This window comes from Salvelinus namaycush, chromosome 11 (assembly GCF_016432855.1).
Source record: "Salvelinus namaycush isolate Seneca chromosome 11, SaNama_1.0, whole genome shotgun sequence".
Lineage (NCBI taxonomy): Eukaryota > Metazoa > Chordata > Actinopteri > Salmoniformes > Salmonidae > Salvelinus > Salvelinus namaycush.
Genome location: NC_052317.1, coordinates 34,375,986 through 34,396,822, shown reverse-complemented (window position 1 = coordinate 34,396,822; position 20,837 = coordinate 34,375,986). Strand labels below are relative to the sequence as shown.

Below are 20,837 nucleotides of genomic sequence, written 5' to 3'. Positions count from 1 at the left end.
GTCGAAATGCCCACTAACGTTCGACCGGGACCCCGAAATGTGCCCGGCGCTTCAAAGTGCAACACAAAGCAATGCCTCAAAATCGCACTAAACGGATATAAATTGCTATAAAACGGTTTAAATTAACTACCTTATGATGTTTTTAACACCTATAACGAGTAAAAACATGACCGGCGAAATATTACTGGCTAAACCCAAGCTTGGAAAGAGAGCAGGTCCGACGTACATCGTGCGTCAGGCGCAGCAGGAAAAGAACGGTACATCCGGTCTTTGGCCTTTTATACAGGCCCTGATTGCGCAATCGACTCCATTCAAATTGTCACCTCTTACTGACATCTAGAGGAAGCCGTAGGCAGTGTTTGTAGCATCATAGCATTCACAGGGACTTATGAACTGACCTGGGAGCAGGGGCCAAGATTTCTGAAATCTCACTCCATATCAGGAAAAGTGCTGTAGAATGAGTTCTGTTCCACTCAGAGACATAATTCAAACGGCTATAGAAACTAGAGAGTGTTTTCTATCCAATAATAACAATAATATGCATATTGTACGAGCAAGAATTGACTACGAGGCCGTTTGAAATGGGCACCTTAAACAGAGCTACTCAATACTGCCCCTGCAGCCATAAAAAGTTAATGCCCTGCCCATTTTCAATAGCATTCAGGGCACAACGAAGCGCCTCTTCGCCATAGCCTCCACAATCAGATATTTTCTTGTTAACTCATCTAAAAACAAAATTATCTTAGGAATGGTGGAGAACTGACCCGTAACCTAATTCCTATTCTGAACCTAGCCTAACCGTAAACACTATTCTGACACTAACCCCTATTCATATGCCATTTAGCATATGCTTTTATCCTAACCTTATTCTAATCCTAACCCTGGCTCCTATTCTAATTCTGACCCCTAATCCTGCTAACTGGGGGATTAGCTGACTATGATAATAGACATATTATACTAACTAGCTGGCTAGCATTTATTTCACCTCAGACTTTCTGCTAGTGAGGTTGCTAGCTAGCTAACTTGGCTAGTCAGTGCCTAAATTACAGCTAGAAACAAATGATCAATCATAAAGAGGAGAGATATCTTGCCGCATTGGTGTGGCAGACGGATTCCTGCCTTCAACATACTAACCTAACATATTACTACTTTACTAAAAAAACAATCAAAATGTTTCTCTCTAAACAAATGGATGATTTATCTTAAGGCTTCCTTACATGTATACATAAAAACAAAATGTATCTAACTTCTTTGGATTATATCTACAACTTTTTCTAAATTATTAATAATTAAATACATTTAACTCAAAATTGTTTTGATGGCATGACTTCAAAAATGTTGAAACAGAGGACATTTGTAGTTGATCAAGACTAGCGGCAGCCAGAGAAACTGTTGATTTTTTTGTTGTGAGAATTACAGGGGGGAGGGCACGTCTTACCCCAGGGTGCGTCTCGCCCCATAGTACCCTATATCCCAATGAATTTGATGGTAAATTTACAACACTTCTAAGCGATGAATAAGAAATGGGAAAGTTCCAATTCCAAACAAGCTTAATTACTAGTGGGAAACTTGTCTATCATCCTGAGCTCCCACATGCTGACCTCTGACGTCATCTACTACGAAAATTACCTCGATAATTGCATTTTCTTCAGTTAAATGCAACAACAAAACATTATTTATAAAAAGCCATCTATTAATATGGTTTTTGAACACTATAGTTTGTTTACAAGCATGATAGCTGTATTTTTAGTTTATTGTTTATGCAGCTTGTTGGCCATTAGCCAATTGGCGTTTCTCAACGAGTTCAATGCATCCAACTAGTTAAGACTTCATAACTGGTAAATTCACATCTCCCACTTGGTTACAAACTCGGGATAAGTATCTGATAATCAATTGCAAGACTGCAATGAGTTCATTCTAATGATTTCCAGATCAGTGAGTGATTGCCTGTGTAAAAGGTGTAAAATATACTTTATGTATTTCACCAAAAATCCCTCATATTTAAGGTTATTTTAAGATGTATTACATTACTTTTTTTGGACTGATAATAATCCCCTCACATACATAATGACGAAACCAAAACATCACGCCTGTGAGCAACGATGGGTAGCCAAATTGGCGCCCTACTCATTCGATCTGAAGCACATAGCAGATACAAAGAACGTTGTGGCTGATGCCCTCAGTAGGGACCAATTTGCCAAGTTAGTTAGTCACAGGTTGATCAGTGAGAACTATGTCAGTCTGCTTGCTGAAGCCGATAATATAGGAGAAGATGGGATTCAAGATGTGTTTCGCTTGAAGGTCCAGAGTCACATAGTGAAAAAACAAGCAGAGACAATCTCTAGAAATCAGTCTGACAGCTGTCGTTTAACCTGTGACTCTGCAGTAGTGAAAGCGATCTGTGAAGTCTATGATCAGTGTGATGTAGCGACCGAAGCTCGAGCAGTACAGTTAGTGCAGTCTGTGCAACAACTCATATCTCCAAGCCAAGACTCCATTCCTGCGATCTCTTTTGAGGAGCTTCAGCGGAGTCAAGAACTTGATCCTACGATTTCTAAGGCTATCCTGTTTGTCAACCGCAAAAGACGTCCTTCAAGACGAGAGAGGGATGGATTTGATTCACAAACCCTTGCACTCGCCAAGCAGGGGGAAAGGCTCAGGGTCCAAGATGGAGTGCTTTACAGGGCGACAAAGGATCCCCTGAGCAAACAAAAGAGACATCAGTATATGATGCCCAAAAATATGAAGGAGAAAGCATTGAGTGGTGTGCATGACCATGCTGGCCACCAAGGGCAAGCTAGAACTCTTCATTTTGGCAAGGCAGCATTTCTTCTGGCCCAAGATGGAGCATGATGTGAAGGAGTATGTCAAGTGCTGTCGGAGATGCATCCTGGCTAAGTCTCCTGAGCCGTCTGCTCGACCTCCCCTCGAAAGCATCAGAACCTCTGCGCCTATGGAGTTAGTATGTCTCGACTTTTGGAGTGCTGAGGACAACAAGCAACGCTCAGTGGATGTATTGGTTCTGACAGATCACTTCACCAAGTTAGCTCACGCCTTTCCGTGCTCAAATCAAATGGCAAAGCCAATTTTGAAAGTGAGCTAATCACAGAACTTCTCAAGCTCTCTGGTGTCACCAAGTCACACACAACTGCGTATCATCCCATGGGGAATGGGGGAACGGAAAGGTTCAATCGAATTCTGGGAAATATGCTTCGCTCACTCCCTCTAAAAGCTAAAGAGAAATGGCCACAGCGGATACAAACTCTAACGTTTGCCTACAATGCTACTGTACACGAAACCACTGGCTATGCTCCATTCCAGCTCATGTTTGGTCGCGTTCCAAGACTCCCTGTTGATGTAATGTTCAAGCAAGTTTTGAGGGATCCTGTGGTTGTTGACTATAGTAGTTATGTCAAAACACTGATGTCCTATCTTCATTAAGCAGCGAGCATCGCTCAACGGCATACAGTTAAAGAACAACAGAAACAGGCCAAACATTATGACAGAAAAGTCAGAAGCACTCACCTGAACAAAGGAGACAGAGTGCTTCTCGCTAACAAAGGAGAAAGGGGAAAAAGAAAACTTGCCGACAAGTGGGAAGCTAAGGTGTACACGGTCATTGACAGAAACCTACATACACACACATATATAAGCTGGTGGATGATAAAGGAAACACCAACCTTCTGCTAGCCATCAGCTTTCTGCCGGTAGAAACGCCTAAGGATGATTCACGTGAATCTCAATCAGATGGCGCTGTAGATCCAGAGTATGAGGGTCAGTCAATGGACCTTTCAGGCTTTGATGAAGAGGAAAGCTCTGGAGATATGACCAGTTCATGGATACTCAGTGGAGTAGATGACCCCGCAAATCAGGAATCTTCGGAGAGACAGGAGATAGTCAGAGATGAGATGGAGCAAGAACAGTCAGCGTACAGCTGCAGGGACAGTCCAAATCAAGACCGTCAAGCTCAGCTATCTCTCAATAATGAGACTGCTATTAGCATTCCTGACTATGACAGGGTGGCTGTAGTCCCTGACACAGAACCTTCAGATATTCCTGACTCAATTGCACCAGCTGATTTAGCTAGTGACCAAGACTTACAAAGACCGGGTTCATGTGATTCGCAAGATGTGGTCAGAACACGCACTGGCAGGGTAGTGAAATCTGTAAGTCGTCTTATTGAGACAATGGCTCAGAGACCATTCACTATGGAGGGCTTAGCCACCAAACTAGGAAAGAAGTCCCAGTCTCTTCTAACTCTGTTTTAAAAAAGGTTTTCTTTATTTTTTCTGTTGTTCTGAGGAATATTCACAGATATGTAAAGCCATCTAAGTGATGTGTAGAATGGTGTCAAGGGATAATGTAATGTGAGGACGAGTGTTGTATGATGTACTTGGCAGCGTATTTGTCCAGGAGGTTCTCAGGCCTGATCAACCTTAGATTCCTCTGAATCTGCCTGCAGATAGCTTGTATAGCAGAGACCAAAGATGAGATCTTGGTGTTCACTCGTGCCAGTAGTGACTCAGTAGAGTTTGTTGTCCCTTGTGTTCCATATCTTGTTTGATATGCTTTCAGTATGTTGGTGAAATTCAGGAGGGGTGAATGTAACATGTGTAAAATATACTTTATGTATTTCACCGAAAATCCCTCATATTTATTATTTTAAGGTTATTTAAAGATGTATTACATTACTTTCAAGAGTGAATTATTTGATTGTATTTCTTTTCTAAATTGTGTTAATGCTGTAATGTCATCAACAGGAGCCATGATCTTACTCCTCAGTTTGCTCAGTGTGATGAGGCACATATACTTGTACGGAGTCCAGACTGCAGCAGTAACTTTTGCCTTGTATTTGTATCCATTCCATGCAATCATTAAAAGAGAGACAACCGGCTGAATTGTGTTCAGAGCCTTATCTTCCACCTACACCTTACCAGAACACAACGGAGAAAGGCACCGGTGCAGAAGCGGTTACACCTGCAGCTGGAGGTTGTTAACATAGCAAAACACACAGATGGCAGTGGTTAACTTGATTGCTTGCTGACATTTATTATAGGCATCGCCAATTGACAATAACCCTAACCCCTATTCTAATCCTAACCCTGGCCCCAAACCTGAACCCTATTCTAACTCTGACCCTGCTAACTGGGAATTAGTTAGCTATGCTAATAGACATGATATTATGCTATCTAGCTGGCTAGCATTTATTTAGGCGGAGCATCCTGCTCTCAACATACTAACCTAGCATATTACTACTTTACTAAAACAACTAATGTTTCTCTCAACAAAAAGCTTATTTCTCTCATTTTTTTGTACAAATTTGTTTTAAATCCCTGTTAGTTAGCAATTATCCTTTGCCAAAACAATCCAAAGGACAATAAAAGGCTGCTCTAAAATGTGCAGTTTTGTCACAACACAACGCCACAGATGTGTCAAGTTTTGAGGGAGCATGCAATTGCCATGCTGACTGCAGGAAAGTCCACCAAAGCTTTTGCCAGAGAATTGACAGTTAATTTCTCTACCATAAGCCACCTCCAACGTCGTTTTAGAGAATTTGGCAGTACGTCCAACCGGCCTTACAACCACAGACCACGTGTAACCACGCCAGCCCAGGACGTCCACATCTGGCTTCTTCACCTGAGGGATCCTCTGAAACCAGCCACCCTGACAGCTGATGAAACTGAGGAGTATTTCTGTCTGTAATAAAGCCCTTTTGTGGGGAAAAACTCATTCTGATTGGCTTGGCCTGGCTCCCATGTGGCTGCGCACTTGCCCTCCCAGTCCCATCCATGGCTGCACCCCTGCTCTCCCAGTCCCAGCCATGGCTGCGCCCCTGCCCAATCCTGTGAAATCCATAGATTTTGGCCTAATGAATTTAATTCAGTTGACTGATTTCCTTATATGAAATGTAACTCAGAAAAATCTTTAATTGTTGCTAGTGGTGTTTATATTTTGGTTCAGTATAGTTAACGTTAGCGAACTCTGCAATCTATACGGGGATGACTGTTTCAATGCCAATGGCCTGCTGCGATGCCCACTATATAGCGCTTTTCAGATCTATTCATATATTTAGCTACGGCAGATAGCTAGATCGGTGATGAGATAATCATTCAGTATGTAAACTAGCGGGCTTGGCCACCAATTAAATGGCTGGTCTTACCTTAACCTTGATCAGCATTTTGACTGTCGCATAAAATACGCTTTAAATCGATGTAAAAAATACCTAATCCACACTTAGTGTGGTACTGTCAAATTGAGCAAACCAGATTGTTCAATCTTTTTGATTCAACTTTATTTCCTGTGTAAGTCACTATTCCGTCCGTCCATCGTGTTTTGTGAGACATAGGTTCCGCTTTGCAGACTACTTTATGGGGAAAAGATGTGACTATTACAATTTTTACTTTTAAAACCCATAAAAATTCAAGGATGTTTTCAGACCAGGAAATACCAAAACTGATGATGTTGCTTAAGTTTTTAGGTCTATAATTATCGCTCCTTGACCTCTCACAGGTGTTCAGAATTAAGATGATTAGGATCAATTGGTCCATAAATATTTCTAGTTTGTAGGCACTCCTAGATCATTCAGTCATGTCTCTCCTTTGGCAATGTGCAATTGTTTTGGCTGTTGTAGCAGCAAGCGCTGCCAATGAAGGTACGTCTAATAATGAACGCATAATATGATTATGTAGCACTGATACCATGTTAACTTGAATAGGCTACTTATCTCATGCTGACCGCCTAACAGACTAGCCAAGTTGTGGTGTTGGCTCTTGAGATGTGAATGATGACATTATCAAATTTATATTTTTAGATTTTAATGTGGATTGTGAGAAACACTCCATTAAAGTGACATGGAAGGTCAGTCCAGAGTTGGTTGAAAATGCTGCCCGTCTTTTCCTTGGACACTGTGTTCCGTCCACATTTTCTGTTCTTCCCACGGGAGAAGGGATGGCGACATTCCACTACAACCTCAATGGCTGTGCCATCAAGAAACGGGTAATGTCTAACTCTTGACCCAATGTATGCCATTTTGGATCCTGCGACGACTAATGCTTCTCCTTCTATTCCCCAGGTGACTGGCAAAAAACACATCTATTCAACCAACCTGACTTACAGACCTAACCGAAAGCCCAAACCTGCTGCTATTAGTCACCATATTAAGTGTGTTTACATAAGGTAACCATCTATGCCAGGGGTACTCAACTCTTACCCTAAGAGGTCTGGCGCCTGCTGTCTTTCAGTTCTACTTTATCATTAATTGCACACACCTGGTGTCTAAGGAATGATTTTTTTTAAATGCAGTGGATGTGTTGCCTTTTAGGGCTCTATTGGGTGTACTGTAGCTATGGTGTTGGAATCAAATCTTCCTTTGCCACCTTCATTATTAAACTAAACATTCCCCCTTGTATGTAGACCTGAGGGATGGATTCCCCCATTCCTTATCCCTGCCTATGGTAGTGCTGAGGGTCATGGAGGATTGGTTTTCCACATGGCACTCCTCAATGGTGAGTGACTCATACAACAACAATAATTGTAAGAATATGTTCAGTCAACTTACCTGGTAAAGAAATTCCTAGCAGAGGACACTGCCCAAAGCTAGTTGAAACCTGTGGCTGTACAGTACGTATGAACATTGCGCCCCTTCCCCCCCTCTGTTGCATGTAGAAGACCTTACTGGTCTGGCTAAGACCAGCCTGTTTCCCCTGGGCTCTTTCATCCCCATCTGGGCAGCAGTGGATCAGAAGGACCATCAGCCCTTGCTGCTGCTCTTGGAGGAGTGTGTGGCGGCCACAACACCAGAACTGCAGTCTGCGAGCCTGGTGTACCCCATCATCACCAACAAGGGGTATGTACCAGACCTGGCTATGGCCATGTAGGGTGCACATTTTGGTTTTTGACTGCATAGCGCTACACAGCCTACTCAAATGACCAACTCGTCATGAAGCTTTGATTATTTGAATCTGCTGTGTAGTGCTAGGGCGAAACCCAAAATGTGCACGGGGGGAATTCATCCCATTAAAGTATTGAATACATTTTAAAGTTGGCTTATTTGCTGGATGGAAGTTCTGTTTGTCTGCTCATTGCACAATGCATTTTCAGTTGCCTTGCAGATGGGAAGACTGGGAACTCCAGGTTCCTGCCTAGGTACCACTCGTCTGCTATTCTGCTTTACCTGCAGTCCTTCAAGTTTGCCCTAGGCGAGGAAGTGAGTGGACCACAAGTTCTCGGTATGACTGGGTTGTTTTCATACTGTAGCTCTTGACTGTTCTCTTATTTCACCCCAGGTGTATATTCATTGTAAGCTTGTTGCATGGGACCCTGAGGTTTTTGATATAGAAAAGAAGGCCTGCCACTACATTAAAGAGACTGGAGAGTAAGTATTGGTCACATTCTTTAACATTGGACCATAATGACGTTAGTGCCAATGCAACAGCCAACTTTTTTTTATTCATAGATGGGAGCTGCTGGACGACCCGTCTCAAAGTGACCTCTGCAAGTGCTGTGACTCGAGTTGCAAGCCTCGGTTGAAGAGGGGTGTGGATTCAGGTATTTTGAGGCGCTTCATTTCAAGCCTGAATAAACTGTAGTTCCATATTCATTTGAGCTGATCACTCTTGAGTTTCTGATGGGAATGCAGCTTGAAGTAATTTATATATATTTTTTTCTCAGAACCCCAGGGCCTGGTTCAAAACTCTGTTCTTGGACCGCTCACAATAGTGGAAAACTCTGAAACCCAGATCCCCAGTGAATTTGTAAAATATCCTACTGTAGAACAAGGTTGGTGCTTTTGGCATTGAAGACTATAGTTTACACTTGGCTTTTAATTGTATCAGCTTTGATGCCAAATGAACTTGAACCTGTAATTGACTCATCTGTCATTGCAATGAGATGCATGTTACTAACAATTCTTCAACCTGTTACAGGGATGGGTTTCTTTTCTATCTCCACAGCCATCTAATTGTTGGTGGCCTGAAGGGTGCATCACTTTCCAGTACATTTAGAGAAGTGGTGGAAACTACACCCCCCAGTATGGTCCTTTGACTTTAGCATGTTTCAATAAAATGAGTACTTTACAATGGTTTTTGTCTCTAATGATTGTCGGTTGTCAAAATGCTATGATCCTGATGAGATGTACCCTAAATCCAGTAGTGCGGAGCCGGTATCTACACAAAATAGCCTAGAGGTGACCATCTGGTTGTAAGAAGATGATCACAATGTGAGTGCTCAGTGTTTTGCGACTGTTCTGGACTACCCAGTGTCCTGTTTACTCTTGAACTGTAACACTTTCTTCTCTTGGCATAATTAGTTTGCTAATGATAGTCACAGCAGGTGTTCATGCAATGGTAAAGCTATTTGAAAGATTGTCATAAGTGAACCTATACTTTTTCAGCAGTAGCCCACCCCAAGATCAAATTGACAAGCCAAGTTTAGAGATTGTAGGTGGCTGATTGCCATGCTTAGGTAACAATCCAGGAAAATGGCTGTAGTTTACATTTTAGTTTAAATATATTTTTTTAGGAAAGTGCCCATCAGGGGAATTTACCCCAAAGATTATGCCTTGGTTGCAGTGTCTTTCATACCTCACCTGCAAAAATGTCTACCTTTCTAACAGTTAAACTAGATTATCATTTGCATAAGGCAAGATTTAAAATCCCAGCAGTTCAAGAGCAAACTGTTCATCACTTTAATATTTTTGGCGCATTCATTGACATGTAACTGATTAAACATTTCATAACACCGGCATTTCCCCTCTGACAGGTCACAAATGAATCCCACCCCAGTTAAATTTCAGCATAGCTCATGAGCCCAGTACTTGCACTGTATCCGGTAACAGAAGAACTCCTTACAGAACAAGCGTCACAGGTTGCTTTTATTTTTTTGCCTTGTCCGCCAGGAACCTCTTGTGGGGTGTAGCTGACTTGGCCTTTTCCTTGGCCTGGTGGGCGACTCCAATATGGCTGCTGTTTGTTGGAGACCTGGTACTTTGAAACAGGAACGCATGAATATTGGTTCAATAATGGGCTCCCGAGTGGCGCAAGGCACTGCGTTTCAGTGCTAGAGGCGTCACTACAGACCCTGGTTTGACCGGCCGTGATTGGGAGTCCCATAGGGCGGCGCACGAGTGGCCCAGCATTGTTAGGGTTTGGCCGGAGTAGGCGGTCATTGTAAATAAGAATTTGTTCTTTACTGACTTGCCTAGTTAAATAAAATACACTATGCTACTATTTTTCCTAAAATGTGTGCTGACGTTTCCCTTTCTTACCAACATTTGGAGGAAGGTCACTGGAGACCTGTGGGGTGGACGTTGGTGTCGGAGGTTGTTGATGTGGCAGGGGTAGAGGTCATGGTGGGTGTGAAGCCTACAGCTCGAGCCAGACTGGTTGCTTGTGGGATATACGGATGGATAATCCTGGGTGCTGCTTCATAAAACCGTTAAAACCAGTCTATGCCTGCCAACTGCCTTTCCTTATTCAATGTGTTTTGGATTCCCATCCTCTCCGGCCAGGTCAAAGGCAACTTTTCAGACATCCCAGGGCTCTTTCCATTTTTGGGGTATGACTCACCAGGTCTCATTCTAAAGAACCAGTGAAGACTGGTTACCCACCCAAATGGTTTTGACCTGCTTGTCTCAGTGGCGCCTCAGGGTTTTGGGTGGCACATTAAAAGCCCGGGCAGCTGCCTTAATGCCCTGCCCATTTTCAATAGCATTCAGGGCACAACGAAGCGCCTCTTCGCCATAGCCTCCACAATCAGATATTTTCTTGTTAACTCATCTAAAAACAAAATTATCTTAGGAATGGTGGAGAACTGACCCGTAACCTAATTCCTATTCTGAACCTAGCCTAACCGTAAACACTATTCTGACACTAACCCCTATTCATATGCCATTTAGCATATGCTTTTATCCTAACCTTATTCTAATCCTAACCCTGGCTCCTATTCTAATTCTGACCCCTAATCCTGCTAACTGGGGGATTAGCTGACTATGATAATAGACATATTATGCTAACTAGCTGGCTAGCATTTATTTCACCTCAGACTTTCTGCTAGTGAGGTTGCTAGCTAACTTGGCTAGTCAGTGCCTAAATTACAGCTAGAAACAAATGATCAATCATAAAGAGGAGAGATATCTTGCCGCATTGGTGTGGCAGACGGATTCCTGCCTTCAACATACTAACCTAACATATTACTACTTTACTAAAAAAACAATCAAAATGTTTCTCTCTAAACAAATGGATGATTTATTTTAAGGCTTCCTTACATGTATACATAAAAACAAAATGTATCTAACTTCTTTGGATTATATCTACAACTTTTTCTAAATTATTAATAATTAAATACATTTAACTCAAAATTGTTTTGATGGCATGACTTCAAAAATGTTGAAACAGAGGACATTTGTAGTTGATCAAGACTAGCGGCAGCCAGAGAAACTGTTGATTTTTTTGTTGTGAGAATTACAGGGGGGAGGGCACGTCTTACCCCAGGGTGCGTCTCGCCCCATAGTACCCTATATCCCAATGAATTTGATGGTAAATTTACAACACTTCTAAGCGATGAATAAGAAATGGGAAAGTTCCAATTCCAAACAAGCTTAATTACTAGTGGGAAACTTGTCTATCATCCTGAGCTCCCACATGCTGACCTCTGACGTCATCTACTACGAAAATTACCTCGATAATTGCATTTTCTTCAGTTAAATGCAACAACAAAACATTATTTATAAAAAGCCATCTATTAATATGGTTTTTGAACACTATAGTTTGTTTACAAGCATGATAGCTGTATTTTTAGTTTATTGTTTATGCAGCTTGTTGGCCATTAGCCAATTGGCGTTTCTCAACGAGTTCAATGCATCCAACTAGTTACGACTTCATAACTGGTAAATTCACATCTCCCACTTGGTTACAAACTCGGGATAAGTATCTGATAATCAATTGCAAGACTGGAATGAGTTCATTCTAATGATTTCCAGATCAGTGAGTGATTGCCTGTGTAAAAGGTGTAAAATATACTTTATGTATTTCACCAAAAATCCCTCATATTTAAGGTTATTTTAAGATGTATTACATAACTTTTTTTGGACTGATAATAATCCCCTCACATACATAATGACGAAACCAAAACATCACGCCTGTGAGCAACGATGGGTAGCCAAATTGGCGCCCTACTCATTCGATCTGAAGCACATAGCAGATACAAAGAACGTTGTGGCTGATGCCCTCAGTAGGGACCAATTTGCCAAGTTAGTTAGTCACAGGTTGATCAGTGAGAACTATGTCAGTCTGCTTGCTGAAGCCGATGCTATAGGAGAAGATGGGATTCAAGATGTGTTTCGCTTGAAGGTCCAGAGTCACATAGTGAAAAAACAAGCAGAGACAATCTCTAGAAATCAGTCTGACAGCTGTCGTTTAACCTGTGACTCTGCAGTAGTGAAAGCGATCTGTGAAGTCTATGATCAGTGTGATGTAGCGACCGAAGCTCGAGCAGTACAGTTAGTGCAGTCTGTGCAACAACTCATATCTCCAAGCCAAGACTCCATTCCTGCGATCTCTTTTGAGGAGCTTCAGCGGAGTCAAGAACTTGATCCTACGATTTCTAAGGCTATCCTGTTTGTCAACCGCAAAAGACGTCCTTCAAGACGAGAGAGGGATGGATTTGATTCACAAACCCTTGCACTCGCCAAGCAGGGGGAAAGGCTCAGGGTCCAAGATGGAGTGCTTTACAGGGCGACAAAGGATCCCCTGAGCAAACAAAAGAGACATCAGTATATGATGCCCAAAAATATGAAGGAGAAAGCATTGAGTGGTGTGCATGACCATGCTGGCCACCAAGGGCAAGCTAGAACTCTTCATTTTGGCAAGGCAGCATTTCTTCTGGCCCAAGATGGAGCATGATGTGAAGGAGTATGTCAAGTGCTGTCGGAGATGCATCCTGGCTAAGTCTCCTGAGCCGTCTGCTCGACCTCCCCTCGAAAGCATCAGAACCTCTGCGCCTATGGAGTTAGTATGTCTCGACTTTTGGAGTGCTGAGGACAACAAGCAACGCTCAGTGGATGTATTGGTTCTGACAGATCACTTCACCAAGTTAGCTCACGCCTTTCCGTGCTCAAATCAAATGGCAAAGCCAATTTTGAAAGTGAGCTAATCACAGAACTTCTCAAGCTCTCTGGTGTCACCAAGTCACACACAACTGCGTATCATCCCATGGGGAATGGGGGAACGGAAAGGTTCAATCGAATTCTGGGAAATATGCTTCGCTCACTCCCTCTAAAAGCTAAAGAGAAATGGCCACAGCGGATACAAACTCTAACGTTTGCCTACAATGCTACTGTACACGAAACCACTGGCTATGCTCCATTCCAGCTCATGTTTGGTCGCGTTCCAAGACTCCCTGTTGATGTAATGTTCAAGCAAGTTTTGAGGGATCCTGTGGTTGTTGACTATAGTAGTTATGTCAAAACACTGATGTCCTATCTTCATTAAGCAGCGAGCATCGCTCAACGGCATACAGTTAAAGAACAACAGAAACAGGCCAAACATTATGACAGAAAAGTCAGAAGCACTCACCTGAACAAAGGAGACAGAGTGCTTCTCGCTAACAAAGGAGAAAGGGGAAAAAGAAAACTTGCCGACAAGTGGGAAGCTAAGGTGTACACGGTCATTGACAGAAACCTACATACACACACATATATAAGCTGGTGGATGATAAAGGAAACACCAACCTTCTGCTAGCCATCAGCTTTCTGCCGGTAGAAACGCCTAAGGATGATTCACGTGAATCTCAATCAGATGGCGCTGTAGATCCAGAGTATGAGGGTCAGTCAATGGACCTTTCAGGCTTTGATGAAGAGGAAAGCTCTGGAGATATGACCAGTTCATGGATACTCAGTGGAGTAGATGACCCCGCAAATCAGGAATCTTCGGAGAGACAGGAGATAGTCAGAGATGAGATGGAGCAAGAACAGTCAGCGTACAGCTGCAGGGACAGTCCAAATCAAGACCGTCAAGCTCAGCTATCTCTCAATAATGAGACTGCTATTAGCATTCCTGACTATGACAGGGTGGCTGTAGTCCCTGACACAGAACCTTCAGATATTCCTGACTCAATTGCACCAGCTGATTTAGCTAGTGACCAAGACTTACAAAGACCGGGTTCATGTGATTCGCAAGATGTGGTCAGAACACGCACTGGCAGGGTAGTGAAATCTGTAAGTCGTCTTATTGAGACAATGGCTCAGAGACCATTCACTATGGAGGGCTTAGCCACCAAACTAGGAAAGAAGTCCCAGTCTCTTCTAACTCTGTTTTAAAAAAGGTTTTCTTTATTTTTTCTGTTGTTCTGAGGAATATTCACAGATATGTAAAGCCATCTAAGTGATGTGTAGAATGGTGTCAAGGGATAATGTAATGTGAGGACGAGTGTTGTATGATGTACTTGGCAGCGTATTTGTCCAGGAGGTTCTCAGGCCTGATCAACCTTAGATTCCTCTGAATCTGCCTGCAGATAGCTTGTATAGCAGAGACCAAAGATGAGATCTTGGTGTTCACTCGTGCCAGTAGTGACTCAGTAGAGTTTGTTGTCCCTTGTGTTCCATATCTTGTTTGATATGCTTTCAGTATGTTGGTGAAATTCAGGAGGGGTGAATGTAACATGTGTAAAATATACTTTATGTATTTCACCGAAAATCCCTCATATTTATTATTTTAAGGTTATTTAAAGATGTATTACATTACTTTCAAGAGTGAATTATTTGATTGTATTTCTTTTCTAAATTGTGTTAATGCTGTAATGTCATCAACAGGAGCCATGATCTTACTCCTCAGTTTGCTCAGTGTGATGAGGCACATATACTTGTACGGAGTCCAGACTGCAGCAGTAACTTTTGCCTTGTATTTGTATCCATTCCATGCAATCATTAAAAGAGAGACAACCGGCTGAATTGTGTTCAGAGCCTTATCTTCCACCTACACCTTACCAGAACACAACGGAGAAAGGCACCGGTGCAGAAGCGGTTACACCTGCAGCTGGAGGTTGTTAACATAGCAAAACACACAGATGGCAGTGGTTAACTTGATTGCTTGCTGACATTTATTATAGGCATCGCCAATTGACAATAACCCTAACCCCTATTCTAATCCTAACCCTGGCCCCAAACCTGAACCCTATTCTAACTCTGACCCTGCTAACTGGGAATTAGTTAGCTATGCTAATAGACATGATATTATGCTATCTAGCTGGCTAGCATTTATTTAGGCGGAGCATCCTGCTCTCAACATACTAACCTAGCATATTACTACTTTACTAAAACAACTAATGTTTCTCTCAACAAAAAGCTTATTTCTCTCATTTTTTTGTACAAATTTGTTTTAAATCCCTGTTAGTTAGCAATTATCCTTTGCCAAAACAATCCAAAGGACAATAAAAGGCTGCTCTAAAATGTGCAGTTTTGTCACAACACAACGCCACAGATGTGTCAAGTTTTGAGGGAGCATGCAATTGCCATGCTGACTGCAGGAAAGTCCACCAAAGCTTTTGCCAGAGAATTGACAGTTAATTTCTCTACCATAAGCCACCTCCAACGTCGTTTTAGAGAATTTGGCAGTACGTCCAACCGGCCTTACAACCACAGACCACGTGTAACCACGCCAGCCCAGGACGTCCACATCTGGCTTCTTCACCTGAGGGATCCTCTGAAACCAGCCACCCTGACAGCTGATGAAACTGAGGAGTATTTCTGTCTGTAATAAAGCCCTTTTGTGGGGAAAAACTCATTCTGATTGGCTTGGCCTGGCTCCCATGTGGCTGCGCACTTGCCCTCCCAGTCCCATCCATGGCTGCACCCCTGCTCTCCCAGTCCCAGCCATGGCTGCGCCCCTGCCCAATCCTGTGAAATCCATAGATTTTGGCCTAATGAATTTAATTCAGTTGACTGATTTCCTTATATGAAATGTAACTCAGAAAAATCTTTAATTGTTGCTAGTGGTGTTTATATTTTGGTTCAGTATAGTTAACGTTAGCGAACTCTGCAATCTATACGGGGATGACTGTTTCAATGCCAATGGCCTGCTGCGATGCCCACTATATAGCGCTTTTCAGATCTATTCATATATTTAGCTACGGCAGATAGCTAGATCGGTGATGAGATAATCATTCAGTATGTAAACTAGCGGGCTTGGCCACCAATTAAATGGCTGGTCTTACCTTAACCTTGATCAGCATTTTGACTGTCGCATAAAATACGCTTTAAATCGATGTAAAAAATACCTAATCCACACTTAGTGTGGTACTGTCAAATTGAGCAAACCAGATTGTTCAATCTTTTTGATTCAACTTTATTTCCTGTGTAAGTCACTATTCCGTCCGTCCATCGTGTTTTGTGAGACATAGGTTCCGCTTTGCAGACTACTTTATGGGGAAAAGATGTGACTATTACAATTTTTACTTTTAAAACCCATAAAAATTCAAGGATGTTTTCAGACCAGGAAATACCAAAACTGATGATGTTGCTTAAGTTTTTAGGTCTATAATTATCGCTCCTTGACCTCTCACAGGTGTTCAGAATTAAGATGATTAGGATCAATTGGTCCATAAATATTTCTAGTTTGTAGGCACTCCTAGATCATTCAGTCATGTCTCTCCTTTGGCAATGTGCAATTGTTTTGGCTGTTGTAGCAGCAAGCGCTGCCAATGAAGGTACGTCTAATAATGAACGCATAATATGATTATGTAGCACTGATACCATGTTAACTTGAATAGGCTACTTATCTCATGCTGACCGCCTAACAGACTAGCCAAGTTGTGGTGTTGGCTCTTGAGATGTGAATGATGACATTATCAAATTTATATTTTTAGATTTTAATGTGGATTGTGAGAAACACTCCATTAAAGTGACATGGAAGGTCAGTCCAGAGTTGGTTGAAAATGCTGCCCGTCTTTTCCTTGGACACTGTGTTCCGTCCACATTTTCTGTTCTTCCCACGGGAGAAGGGATGGCGACATTCCACTACAACCTCAATGGCTGTGCCATCAAGAAACGGGTAATGTCTAACTCTTGACCCAATGTATGCCATTTTGGATCCTGCGACGACTAATGCTTCTCCTTCTATTCCCCAGGTGACTGGCAAAAAACACATCTATTCAACCAACCTGACTTACAGACCTAACCGAAAGCCCAAACCTGCTGCTATTAGTCACCATATTAAGTGTGTTTACATAAGGTAACCATCTATGCCAGGGGTACTCAACTCTTACCCTAAGAGGTCTGGCGCCTGCTGTCTTTCAGTTCTACTTTATCATTAATTGCACACACCTGGTGTCTAAGGAATGATTTTTTTTAAATGCAGTGGATGTGTTGCCTTTTAGGGCTCTATTGGGTGTACTGTAGCTATGGTGTTGGAATCAAATCTTCCTTTGCCACCTTCATTATTAAACTAAACATTCCCCCTTGTATGTAGACCTGAGGGATGGATTCCCCCATTCCTTATCCCTGCCTATGGTAGTGCTGAGGGTCATGGAGGATTGGTTTTCCACATGGCACTCCTCAATGGTGAGTGACTCATACAACAACAATAATTGTAAGAATATGTTCAGTCAACTTACCTGGTAAAGAAATTCCTAGCAGAGGACACTGCCCAAAGCTAGTTGAAACCTGTGGCTGTACAGTACGTATGAACATTGCGCCCCTTCCCCCCCTCTGTTGCATGTAGAAGACCTTACTGGTCTGGCTAAGACCAGCCTGTTTCCCCTGGGCTCTTTCATCCCCATCTGGGCAGCAGTGGATCAGAAGGACCATCAGCCCTTGCTGCTGCTCTTGGAGGAGTGTGTGGCGGCCACAACACCAGAACTGCAGTCTGCGAGCCTGGTGTACCCCATCATCACCAACAAGGGGTATGTACCAGACCTGGCTATGGCCATGTAGGGTGCACATTTTGGTTTTTGACTGCATAGCGCTACACAGCCTACTCAAATGACCAACTCGTCATGAAGCTTTGATTATTTGAATCTGCTGTGTAGTGCTAGGGCGAAACCCAAAATGTGCACGGGGGGAATTCATCCCATTAAAGTATTGAATACATTTTAAAGTTGGCTTATTTGCTGGATGGAAGTTCTGTTTGTCTGCTCATTGCACAATGCATTTTCAGTTGCCTTGCAGATGGGAAGACTGGGAACTCCAGGTTCCTGCCTAGGTACCACTCGTCTGCTATTCTGCTTTACCTGCAGTCCTTCAAGTTTGCCCTAGGCGAGGAAGTGAGTGGACCACAAGTTCTCGGTATGACTGGGTTGTTTTCATACTGTAGCTCTTGACTGTTCTCTTATTTCACCCCAGGTGTATATTCATTGTAAGCTTGTTGCATGGGACCCTGAGGTTTTTGATATAGAAAAGAAGGCCTGCCACTACATTAAAGAGACTGGAGAGTAAGTATTGGTCACATTCTTTAACATTGGACCATAATGACGTTAGTGCCAATGCAACAGCCAACTTTTTTTTATTCATAGATGGGAGCTGCTGGACGACCCGTCTCAAAGTGACCTCTGCAAGTGCTGTGACTCGAGTTGCAAGCCTCGGTTGAAGAGGGGTGTGGATTCAGGTATTTTGAGGCGCTTCATTTCAAGCCTGAATAAACTGTAGTTCCATATTCATTTGAGCTGATCACTCTTGAGTTTCTGATGGGAATGCAGCTTGAAGTAATTTATATATATTTTTTTCTCAGAACCCCAGGGCCTGGTTCAAAACTCTGTTCTTGGACCGCTCACAATAGTGGAAAACTCTGAAACCCAGATCCCCAGTGAATTTGTAAAATATCCTACTGTAGAACAAGGTTGGTGCTTTTGGCATTGAAGACTATAGTTTACACTTGGCTTTTAATTGTATCAGCTTTGATGCCAAATGAACTTGAACCTGTAATTGACTCATCTGTCATTGCAATGAGATGCATGTTACTAACAATTCTTCAACCTGTTACAGGGATGGGTTTCTTTTCTGTCTCCACAGCCATCTAATTGTTGGTGGCCTGAAGGGTGCATCACTTTCCAGTACATTTAGAGAAGTGGTGGAAACTACACCCCCCAGTATGGTCCTTTGACTTTAGCATGTTTCAATAAAATGAGTACTTTACAATGGTTTTTGTCTCTAATGATTGTCGGTTGTCAAAATGCTATGATCCTGATGAGATGTACCCTAAATCCAGTAGTGCGGAGCCGGTATCTACACAAAATAGCCTAGAGGTGACCATCTGGTTGTAAGAAGATGATCACAATGTGAGTGCTCAGTGTTTTGCGACTGTTCTGGACTACCCAGTGTCCTGTTTACTCTTGAACTGTAACACTTTCTTCTCTTGGCATAATTAGTTTGCTAATGATAGTCACAGCAGGTGTTCATGCAATGGTAAAGCTATTTGAAAGATTGTCATAAGTGAACCTATACTTTTTCAGCAGTAGCCCACCCCAAGATCAAATTGACAAGCCAAGTTTAGAGATTGTAGGTGGCTGATTGCCATGCTTAGGTAACAATCCAGGAAAATGGCTGTAGTTTACATTTTAGTTTAAATATATTTTTTTAGGAAAGTGCCCATCAGGGGAATTTACCCCAAAGATTATGCCTTGGTTGCAGTGTCTTTCATACCTCACCTGCAAAAATGTCTACCTTTCTAACAGTTAAACTAGATTATCATTTGCATAAGGCAAGATTTAAAATCCCAGCAGTTCAAGAGCAAACTGTTCATCACTTTAATATTTTTGGCGCATTCATTGACATGTAACTGATTAAACATTTCATAACACCGGCATTTCCCCTCTGACAGGTCACAAATGAATCCCACCCCAGTTAAATTTCAGCATAGCTCATGAGCCCAGTACTTGCACTGTATCCGGTAACAGAAGAACTCCTTACAGAACAAGCGTCACAGGTTGCTTTTATTTTTTTGCCTTGTCCGCCAGGAACCTCTTGTGGGGTGTAGCTGACTTGGCCTTTTCCTTGGCCTGGTGGGCGACTCCAATATGGCTGCTGTTTGTTGGAGACCTGGTACTTTGAAACAGGAACGCATGAATATTGGTTCAATAATGGGCTCCCGAGTGGCGCAAGGCACTGCGTTTCAGTGCTAGAGGCGTCACTACAGACCCTGGTTTGACCGGCCGTGATTGGGAGTCCCGTAGGGCGGCGCACGAGTGGCCCAGCATTGTTAGGGTTTGGCCGGAGTAGGCGGTCATTGTAAATAAGAATTTGTTCTTTACTGACTTGCCTAGTTAAATAAAATACACTATGCTACTATTTTTCCTAAAATGTGTGCTGACGTTTCCCTTTCTTACCAACATTTGGAGGAAGGTCACTGGAGACCTGTGGGGTGGACGTTGGTGTCGGAGGTTGTTGATGTGGCAGGGGTAGAGGTCATGGTGGGTGTGAAGCCTACAGCTCGAGCCAGACTGGTTGCTTGTGGGATATACGGATGGATAATCCTGGGTGCTGCTTCATAAAACCGTTAAAACCAGTCTATGCCTGCCAACTGCCTTTCCTTATTCAATGTGTTTTGGATTCCCATCCTCTCCGGCCAGGTCAAAGGCAACTTTTCAGACATCCCAGGGCTCTTTCCATTTTTGGGGTATGACTCACCAGGTCTCATTCTAAAGAACCAGTGAAGACTGGTTACCCACCCAAATGGTTTTGACCTGCTTGTCTCAGTGGCGCCTCAGGGTTTTGGGTGGCACATTAAAAGCCCGGGCAGCTGCCTTAATGCCCTGCCCATTTTCAATAGCATTCAGGGCACAACGAAGCGCCTCTTCGCCATAGCCTCCACAATCAGATATTTTCTTGTTAACTCATCTAAAAACAAAATTAT

General features: G+C 42.7%; 1 protein-coding gene across 1 annotated transcript; it reads left to right on the top strand.

Annotated features, from left to right (window-relative positions):
* Window positions 1-2,770: 2,770 nt before the first annotated feature.
* On the top strand, window positions 2,771-19,005 carry LOC120055372. The gene is made up of 18 exons (XM_039003240.1): window positions 2,771-2,876; window positions 6,812-6,996; window positions 7,073-7,176; window positions 7,414-7,505; window positions 7,666-7,846; window positions 8,101-8,206; window positions 8,286-8,374; window positions 8,456-8,547; window positions 8,671-8,745; window positions 16,858-17,042; window positions 17,119-17,222; window positions 17,460-17,551; window positions 17,712-17,892; window positions 18,147-18,252; window positions 18,332-18,420; window positions 18,502-18,593; window positions 18,717-18,791; window positions 18,998-19,005. The coding sequence occupies exons 1-18, from the start codon at window positions 2,771-2,773 to the stop codon at window positions 19,003-19,005; spliced, it is 1,962 nt and encodes a 653-aa protein (XP_038859168.1).
* Window positions 19,006-20,837: the final 1,832 nt, after the last annotated feature.